Source organism: Amborella trichopoda, chromosome 2 (assembly GCF_054954075.1).
Source record: "Amborella trichopoda isolate Santa Cruz 75 chromosome 2, AtrichopodaSantaCruz75HAP2 v2.0, whole genome shotgun sequence".
In the NCBI taxonomy this organism is placed as follows: Eukaryota; Viridiplantae; Streptophyta; class Magnoliopsida; order Amborellales; family Amborellaceae; genus Amborella; species Amborella trichopoda.
In genome coordinates, this window is record NC_142337.1 from 63,835,063 (window position 1) to 63,845,457 (window position 10,395).

Sequence of the window (10,395 nt, forward strand, 5' to 3'; positions counted from 1 at the left end):
ATTCATTAAAAAAAAGTTGTTTTGATGCTTAAAAACTTTAAATTTGATCATCTCAATTTCAAGATGCATGGACATAAGAAAAAAAAAAGTTTTAAGTATTGAAAATAATGTATCTTGTAATGTATTATCTAGGCTGTCAATTTTCAAAATTTTGAAGTGTTTAAAGATTTGTTCGATTTGTATGAACTTTAAATTTTATTATTAGATAAAAATCAATTTTCTGGCCATCATAAATATTTTAATATTATTACAATATATTTAGGCACTATTTAAAGGTTTGCCTTATTTTGATTATCTAGAGCCTTGGCCTTATACAAACCACACCTAAAGATAGATGATCTCTTGGTAGACAAACCCTTTATTTAAAGGGTGTGATTTGTATAAGGATGTAACTTTGAACCATCAAAATAAGTTGCACTTCCAAACTTAACTTTGTCGTATGATGTAATTTTGGTGTTGAAAATTTTTAGGATAACTCAAGAATCTATTTTTATCTCTAATTATAATATTTAAAATTTTAAAAATTATACAAACTAAGTAGATTTATAAACATATGAAAGTCTTGAAACTAGATGGTCAGATAATGTGTTGTAAGATGTATTAATTTTGGAACTTGAAATCCTTTCATTTTTCTTCTATATCTATGCATCTTGATGTCCATCACGGTGATAACATCAAAAGAGTCTTTTTCAATGGATTTTTGACGTACATTTTAATTCTATAATTTAAGGCATCAACATTATAAAAATTTTTTCTTTTTCTTTATATGAATTCGTAATGCAAATAGGTGTGCTTGAATGCAGAAAATACATTAAATCATTGCTTAATAGTTCATACTTATCAATTGTTGTGAGAACAATATTCTTGCATAAATGTAAAATTAATTATTAAACTAAGTTAGCTAACCAACAAGTGAACCGCAAATAGCAAAGAACAAAAAAATTTGACAAGATTAAAGTTTTTTTAAGAGCAAGGTAGGTGGGAGTGTAGGTGTTAGGTGCTTGCCTAAGCAAAGGCCCACCTCAGCTTGAAGTGCTTGTTCCCTAGGTGCTAGGTGGGCTATTTTTGACAATAATGCAAGCAAAGGCCCACCTCAGCTTGAAGTGCTTGTTCCCTAGGTGCTAGGTGGGCTATTTTTGACAATAATGCATGCGGTGCATTGAGTTTCTTGCTACGCAATTCTGAATAGTCAGCCTTGCCACAACTTCATCCTTTTATATCCTATTATGGCTTTCACTAGCTAGTTTTCATTTTTCATGGAGTTGGCCCCAACCCGAATTTCGAATCTTATTTGGATCTGGGGATCGATCCAAGACTTGGATTCGATAGATTGGATTCGGATCTGAATATCTTGGATTCGATCGGATCTTAATTCAGATTTGGATCTGAATGTAGATCTCATGTATACTTTTTGAATCTGAATCTGGATCTTGGAGGATCCAAACCCGATCCGACCCATTGTCAGCCCTATGTAGGTGCAGGTCAAAATGTGTCATGTCTTTTGGGTTCCAATGAGCTCCGGTAAGAGAAAATGTCTTAAGGCCTAGAGCTTGCTTTGAGTTTGTCCTAATTTTTCTCCTTAGTTGAAGAAATGATAGTTATAATGGAAAGTCAGTCCGATAGCCTTCAAGATTCATTATTTGATTAAATCAAATGCATGGGAATATAGTTGCCTATCTGAGAAGATGGAACGCTCACTTCTTACATTTGCTCCCTTTACATACACAAAAAAATACATTTGCTCCCTTTAAAGCAAAGTGAGAAGGGTTTTTGGCTGAATGGATGGTAAGAGACCATTAAATTACCTCATTCCTCAGTCAAATAGCTTGTGACCCAAATGTGAGATCATCACAACCCTCCTTGATGAATGCATTTTTTTATCCACGTGATGCTCAAATAGTTTATATAAGGCACCAACCTTATAATATAAAAAATAAGGAGCATCTCAAAACTAACTTTTGGAGTTGTTTAGGTGCTTGAAAACTTTTTAGGCAATCATCTCAACCTCAAGATGCATGAATATAAAAAAAATTACGCATCCGTATTTAATTTTCAAATATTTCTTATTAGTCTGTTTTGTACCATTTTTAGGGTTGGAGTTTTAACTTTCATAATTTAGAGTAAATAAATTTTCATGCCATTGTAAAGGTTTCCAACTGCGTCTTTCAGTTGAACTTGAGGTAGACTAATACTTTGTTTGAAATTAATGCCTTATATACACCCTTATTTATTTTGTTTGTTGGGTGGCATGAATGTGGGACGCGTACTAGACTGCAATTGCTTCCCATTTGGCATTTATTTATCAAAAGGATAACAACCCCCAATGAATAGTTCATGAATGGCAGCAAAATCAATAGCTCCTCTATTATTGCTTCTCATTTGGCATTTATTTATGTATGGGTGAGTTTTGGATAATGTGTCAATTTGTACTATTGATGTAAGGTGCACCTCAAAATTATGCTGAAAACGTAGTTTTGATGTCGTAAAGTGTTGTGATGATATGAAAATCTATTGTTGCCCCCAATTATGAAATTTGAAATTTCAAAAATGGTGAAAATCACGTAGATCTATACACATTTGAAAATCTTGAAAATGAATAATCCACGTGTTAGAAGATGAACTATTTTTAAGACTAGAAATCTTTTTTTTTTTTTGTTTCATGTCCATGAATCTTGAGGTTGGGATAATCCTCTCTAGTGGGTTTTTTGAAGGCTAGAAATCCTCTCTAATGGGTTTAAAATGCACCTTACTTGTACAACATAAGGTTGAATCTTTATATAAAATTTTTCCTTTATTTATTGCATTGTGGAAGTGGAATGTAGGGAAAAGCTTGTTAACTGTTAGGGTTAGCACATGGACCGACCACATCGGTCTAGGTCCAAAGAAACATAGTTTTGATCTAAAATTCTTGAGTCCATCTTTAATGCACTAATAGACTATTTGCTTTCTTTTTATTAAACCACATCGGTGCTCTTAAAACTCTAGGTCTATACTCAAAACGAACTGTTTAAAAGAAAGGCCTCCGAGCTCTTTAACGAATACACAAACAAACGATCAGAGCATTTCGAACAAAGTGTCTAAACGAAACCCATGTTTGTAGGTGGATGGGTGGATCACCTAACGTGCACCTATAAATTTTCATTGTTACTTTACTTATAATGAATTGAGAAATAAAGATTCAAGCATACAAGAAAAGAAAAACTCTATATAAGGTTGAGGCCCTCAACAATTAAATTAATACGTCCCTAAATAATTCACTAGAAGAGGTTGTTTTGATTTAAATCGATTGACCTCGAGATGCATATAAATTTCAAGTGTGGGAAATAATGCATTTGTGATACATTATCTGGGCTATCAATTTATATCAATATTTTCCATGTGTATATAAATCTACTCAATCTACACTATTTTGAAGCTTTAAATTTTATAAATAAAGATAAAAATAAATTTACAGGCCATTACAAAGATTTTTGCTACTAAAAAGTAAATTTTCAACACAATTTTGCTACTAAAAAATAAATTTTCACCACAATTTTGCTACTAAAAAATAAATTTTCACCACAATTTAGAAGTTCGCCCTACTTTGATTGTTTAGGACCGACCTTGTACAGCCACACCCCGCAAGAAATAATTGAAGAACTTATAACAGCCTAATCATTAGTTAATAAAAAAAAAAACTATGGATTTAATAAAGGGCAAGGGAAAAGAATACCGCTAGAGTTTGTATTTTGTCTTTTTAACTTTATATCACTACAGTATGTATGGTCTGAACATTGGCAGAGGGCCACACAGTCTTCAATAGTGGATGGTGAAGATGAACAATCTCTATGCTTAATCTCCACAATTTTTTGTTTTGGTTATACGATGGAACAATACATTATGCATATATTTTTGATGAAATATAGATTACATATTCATATGAACTAAACAATCCAGATTGAATCTGGATCGATCTTACAATCACAGATGTCCAGTAATATTTGAATTTTAATTTTTTTTTCAATAAATCCAGATCACTTGAAAGTTTAAGAAAGTATTCATCAAAAATAGTTGAATCTTCGAAAAAAAAATATACATTTTACATAAAATAAATTAACTAAAATACACCCAAAAATTCCGAAAGTATTTTGCTCTTTTTTTTTCACGAATAAATTGTTTTTATTAAATACACATTGGTGAGAACAACCCATGTCTAAAATTTCAAGTGATTTAAATGTGTCAAAAAAAAATTAAAATTCAAACACGAAATGAAATCGTGACCGTCAAATAGACGGTTGGACTCATATATTCATACGAACTAGTGAGCTAATCCAAACTTTTTCCATATTAAAATATACTTTCAAACATTGACTATTACCTATGCCTCCCCTTTTTTTTTTTTAATAATAAAATAAAATCAAAATCTTATTGCCCCACAACGGTGTTAAAATCCTTAGTCATCCACCGTATAGCGGTAGCACCCCACATCATAGTCACCACAGTGATTTCTATTTCCACCACTAACAACACTTCACTAATATCTTCAAAAAGCTAACTTTTAATCTACTTGAAAAAAACGGGTAGGAGATGTCTTCCCCTACTAAATTCCCCAAAAAATAATAATCTAGGAAACCAAAACATTCAATACACGTATCACTTTTTATCTTTAGACACCATATGAGTGTGTTCATAAAAAATAGTTGAATCTTCCAAAAATATCAAAAAAAATATTTTATATAAAATAAATTGATCAAAATACCCTCAAAAATTTCAAAAGTATTTTGATCAGTTTTTTTTCATGAATATTTTTTTTTTTTGATTAAATACACTTGAAAACAATATACACCTAAAATTTCAAATGATTTGAATTTGTAAAAAAAAAAATTAAAATTCAAACACAATAAAATCGTGACCGTCAAATGATATGTTGAACTCATATATTCATAGAAGCTATTGAGCTAATCCAAACTTTTTCCATATTGAAATATACTTTCAAACATTTGACTATTACCCATGCCTCCCCTTTTCTTTTTTAATGATAAAATAAAATCAAAATCTTATTGTCCCATAAAGGTGATAAAATCCTTGGTCATCCACCATGGAACGGTAGCACCCCATATAATAGGGATAGCACCCCGACGTCATTATCACCGCATTGTGATTTCTATTCCCACCACTAACACCACCTCCCTAATATCTTCAAAAAGCTAACTGCTAATCTACTTGAAAAAAAAGTTAGAGGATGTCTTCCCCCACTGAATTACCAAAGCAATAATAATCCAGAAAACCAAGACAACATTCAATACACTTTATTACTTTTATCAATGTAGACACCATAATCCTTGAGTCGAGTCTAGTAGGGACAACACTTCCCTCTGAGCCTCAATGGTCTCTTAATCCCTCCAAGGATCAAACCCCAGATATAAGTCGTATCACATGGAAGAGCGGCGCATTGTTCCGACACCATGTGATACGCAGGGTTGGGATTGAATAATATACTTACTTTGATGACGATGGCTCTGATGAGGATTATGTGGGGCTTCATTTGACGATATGCTACGGTCGTCTAACCATAAAATGATATCTTTAAAGACGATCTCCGCATTAGAATCAGGTTCCCCAGTGGTTAGAGCATGCCACATGCCAGGATACAGCTTCATGGTTTTGTCCAAGCTCATCGCATTGTCAAATAGTGCTTGGCTCACACTGGGGTCGGTTACGGTGTCGGCTTCGCCATGTAACACTAAGAAGGGCATTGTCACCTGCCCAATTGTTGCCATTATTGCAAAGAAATGGAATTTGAAAATGATTAACATAATTAAGAGTTTTGAGTCAACATTGTCTGGAACAATGCTCTCAAAATGTTATGAAACAATGTTTTCAAAGTACTGCAGCTACTGCTTTAGTGTTAATTATTTGGAGAAGATATATAATGGATGGAGTATGGACCTCTTGCAATCTGTCCTCCAGATCCATGCTGGTTCTTAGCATTTCAAGAGCTGTTTTCAATCTGGGCTTGTCTTGGTATATGAGCTTGTTGTTTCTGACCTGAAAAATACATTTAGAAGTAATTATTGTAAACATATCCTATAAAATGTTATAGCACCCTGAGCCCTAAAGGAACATCAGATGTTATAGTGGAAATTTAAATATTATAGTGCGATATCAAATGTGTTTTTAAGTGTAAAACGAGTTCTATGTCTGGAGATGATTATCAAAGCCAGTTTCATATGGCTCCCTCCCCATAAACTTGGCTGGAAAATCCCTGAAACCACGTGAGTCCGACTTAGGCTCTGGACCAAGCTAGTAGAGACACAGTCTAGACGTTTTAAACACTGGTGGTAGCCATCCAATGTATTTACTAGAATCAAATGGACCAATGATTTGGAGATTCACGATCTCTTTAGCTAATAAGAAAACACATAAGCCTGGCTTGTGTAAAGATTCCTTCATTGTTAAAAGAGCGATCCCCAAGGGCATGTTTGGTACGTGAAAAAACTCCCTTATGGGCATGTTTGGTACGTGAAAAAACTCCCTTATGTGATTAGATGTGGGAATTTTTTGGACTACCTATATCCCAATGCATTTTTCACACTAATTGACAGCTAATTGATGTGAAAAAACACCCACATCTAAAGGGAATTTTTTATGTGAAGACTCATGTCAGTATTTTCACTAGTACCAAATGTGCCATAAGTTAAAAATGGGAAGAGTTTCCTATGTCACAATGGCAGTAAAAAAAAAAGAAAAGAAATGGAGATGAAAAGGGAGGAAGAAGCACCTCTTCTCTTTTGACAGGATCTTTGAAGGCAGAGTCTATAACATCTTTGGTTGGGACAATTTTCCACTTGGGTATGATGTCTTCCACTTTTGTGAGTATGTTAACCACAATTGGGTGAGGTTTTACCTTTTCAGATATCTGCCTCCACATAACAGCAAATTCATATGGCACTTTTTTTTTTTTTTTTTTCCAGAAAGAAGAAAGAAATTGCATATGACAATCATTAAATGAGAAAGAAACCCCAACATCTTACTTATCTCTTTTATTTTTTTGGGGGGAGAGAGAGGGAGAGAGAGTGCTAAACCTTGCACATGGGTGCAAGAAGCACTGCACCATTCCAGAAAGATGGGTCTTTTTTGTGGAGGAGCAGAGCAACAGCCCCTCCCATTGACTCCCCATATAAAAACCTTGCTTTGCCCCTGTATTTTTCATCACCTGCAACATCCCAATTGAAAACTACTAATTATAGCATTACAACACTAATAGCTATTCTGTCTATGTGAAATGGGCCCAGCTCATATTTCTCTCACCACTCAATTGGGCTTTAGAGAGAGAGACAGGTTGATAATGTCCATGTTTTACTTTTGTCACCTTCACTTGTGAAAGAAAGAGAAAATTATTGAGAGAGAGAGAGAGAGGAGTTAAAAAAAGATAACAGAAAGAGAGATTTATTGAGAGAGAGAGAGAGAGAGATGAGTGGACAAAAGTAATGGAAATATATTATCACCAGAAATGGACTTGAAGAAGTTGTCACAGTCATTGACTAAGTTCGAGAAGCTTTTGATGTAACAGCGTCTGCCCCGAGATTGCCCATGCCCCTCATAATCCATCCCATACACTCCATACCCAGCCTCAGCCAACCTTATCCCACTCCCTATAACCCATTTAACAAACAAATAAACCAACTTTATTCAATTCAAGAAAATAAAAAATAAAAAATCCTATTTCTATTTTATCAAATATCATTCAACAAAAAACACCCACAATTTCTTCCAAATGTACATACCATTTTTTTTTTTTTAAGTACAAGGAGGTCACATTTTCAAAAATTTGTACTTCCATCAATGAAAAAGGTTTATATAGAGCCGAGCTCTAAACAATCAAATTAGAGCCCACCTCAAAAATTTCACTAGAAGACGTTATTTTGATGCCCAATTATCCTCAAATTGATCATCTCGACATCAAGATGCATGGACATGAGAAAAAAAAAAAAAAAGAGAATTTAAGTTTTAAAAATAGTGCATCTTGTAATGCATTTTTCGACGGTCAATTTTTAAGATTTTCAAGTTGTCATAGATTTGTTCAATCTACACTATTTTTGAAGCAAGCTTTGAATTTTATAATTAGAGATGGAAATATATTTTAAGGCTATCGTAAACATTTCTCTACATTATTTGAAGGTGTGCTTTCCTATAATTGTTTAAAGCCTGGCTCTGTACCAACCGCACCACTTCATCTATTAGATTTCGCTAAAAATAATTGTGGCTTCCTTATACAAAAAATAAATGTCACATAATATATAATTCACAATTTTCCCTTCTCTCTCAACACTTTCTCTCTCTAGGAAAGGCCGAAGCTTTGCTATAGCAACCAGAGAGAAGAAATTTGATAGTTTTGAAATTTTCAAAGTTCCCCAAGATTTGATCACCAACCATAACAAACCCAATGAAAAAGAAATAATGAAAACCAACCACCCCAAAAAAAAAAGAAAACAAATATTCCTATCTCTATTAAAAATAGTTGAAACTTTGATAAACTTAATGATTGGGAAGCTAACATACCTCTCATGAAAACACTGCACTCCATGCCGTACCCTGAAACCACAAAAGAGAGAACAAAAAAGAAAATTCAAGAGACTTTAAGTGATTTTCCCTTTTCTTTGCTTTGGTTTTTCTAATTTGACAGGTAAAAAAGTGATTAAATGTAATTTTTCGTTTAATGGGGAGAGAGAAAAATAGAAAATACCATGGCAAAAGAAGACCAGAGCTCTTGGTGAAGAGAGAGGAAGCCATCTGCAAGTAAAGAGCTTAACGCCTCTCGAGTTCTCTACGTATTCCTGTGAACCCACAGAAAAAGACGAAGAGCAAGAAAAAAAAAAATGAAAAATAGAACTAATTCCTGTTGAATAAAAAAAGAAGAAAAAAGGATGCAGATCATAAAAAAGATACAATGAAGGGGGTCACGCGTACCTCTTGATATTGGATTTCCATTATTACACGCAGTGACTATTGCGCATACCGAGGCGTAAACCCAGTAAAAAAAAAACTGTGAAGAGAGATAAAGCTCGAGAGAGAGCTTTGGAGTTTGAGGAAAATAAGGACGTTTTCCGAAAGATTTACAGGTTTTTCAACAGGGGGCTCTGCACTCTCAGAAATCAAGAGAGAGAGAGAGAGAGAGAGAGAGAGAGAGAGTATAACAGAGGGGTGGGAAAAATCACTGGGGCCGTGCAGGGGGAGTACAAATTACAGATCGAAGAAAGGATCCTTCCTTGCAAGCATGTGACCACAATCGATGACTGAGAATTCAGGAAAAGGGAGCTTATGCAGAGAATGGGGTTGGAGAAAAAGAGAGAGAGAGAGAGCTTTTATCGTGGCGTGGGCAGGCGTTCGACTGGAGAGAGAGAGATCTTAGAGAGAGAAAGTAGAGAAATGGAAAGATAGAGAGTTAAGAAGTTGAGAGAGAGAGAGAGGAAGAGATGAGGGGTTGGCGTGTAAGTGGCGACTATATACGCGTCGCAGCCTTATCGCTAGTACAGAGTCTGATGCGTCTCCACTCCATGCATGTGACACACATAATAAACGAATAAAATTTATTTTCCATTCTACTGTACTCCATTCTAAACTAAAAGTTGCGAAATGCACGGAATTCTATCAGTCAGCGGACTCATATATACACGTGCAGCCCCCTAAAAAACTCCCTTTAAAGATGGATTTTTTATCAAAAAAATTTAGGAATTTATCCTCAACGGGTTAGGTCTGGACTCCAGCTGGACTCGGCCCAAATAGTATTCAAATCCAAATTTGGACCTGTATCCTGACTTGTTGGATCTACTTGTCGGATTTGGTCGGATCCATTACTACCATTCATGTGACTATGAGCTTAATATTTATTTTTATTTTTAACCATCATATACCATATGACTATAAGCTTAATTTTTTTTTTTATACAACAATACGGTAAATGTTGACAATATTTTAATAAGAAAAAAGTTTATATAGGCCGAGGCTCTAAACAATCAAATTAAAGCCTACATAAAAAAATTCACTAAAAAAGGTTGTCTTGATGCTCAAATGTCCTCAAATTGATCATATCCACATCAATATGCACGGACATGAGAAAAAAAATGGATTTCAAGTTTTGAAAATGATGCATCTTGTAAAGCATTTTTTGACCGTCAATTTTCAAGATTATCAAGTTTTCGTAGATACACTCGACCTACACTATTTTTTAAGATTTAAATTTTACAATTAAAGATAAAAATATATTTTAAGACTATCACAAAATTTTTTAGTATTAACACTACATTTCTCTACAATATTTGAAAGTACCCTGTACTTTGGTTGTTTAGAGCTTTGGCTCTATACAAACAGCGCACTTTTTGTATTGTGCTCTATTTTTAACTAAAATGTTGGAAA

At 34.0% G+C, this 10,395-nt stretch overlaps 1 protein-coding gene across 2 annotated transcripts; it reads right to left on the reverse strand.

Moving 5' to 3' along the window:
- Positions 1–5,202: 5,202 nt before the first annotated feature.
- LOC18445357 (alpha/beta-Hydrolases superfamily protein) lies at positions 5,203–9,123 on the reverse strand. 2 transcript variants are annotated; one of them, XR_016050108.1, is made up of 8 exons: positions 8,950–9,123; positions 8,726–8,816; positions 8,542–8,574; positions 7,488–7,634; positions 7,014–7,195; positions 6,761–6,898; positions 5,929–6,027; positions 5,203–5,741 (listed from the first exon to the last, which is right to left on the reverse strand). XR_016050108.1 is itself a non-coding variant. In XM_006855495.4 (8 exons), exons 1-8 carry the CDS (start codon positions 8,968–8,970, stop codon positions 5,412–5,414), a joined length of 990 nt encoding a protein of 329 aa, XP_006855557.1. In that variant the 5' UTR covers positions 8,971–9,123; the 3' UTR covers positions 5,203–5,411. The 2 variants fall into 2 exon arrangements, 1 of the variants encoding a protein (XP_006855557.1); XM_006855495.4 differs by having other exon boundaries at positions 7,065–7,195.
- Between the last annotated feature and the right edge of the window lie 1,272 nt (positions 9,124–10,395).

Excerpts from the sequence above, each read along its gene's own strand:
- LOC18445357 (XM_006855495.4), bottom strand. The coding sequence starts at position 8,970 with ATGGAAATCCAATATCAAGAG. Across the intron at positions 8,817-8,949 it reads TGGAAATCCAATATCAAGAG|GAATACGTAGAGAACTCGAG; the intron begins GTACGCGTGACC and ends GTGGGTTCACAG. Across the intron at positions 5,742-5,928 it reads TGGAGGACAGATTGCAAGAG|GTGACAATGCCCTTCTTAGT; the intron begins GTCCATACTCCA and ends ACAATTGGGCAG.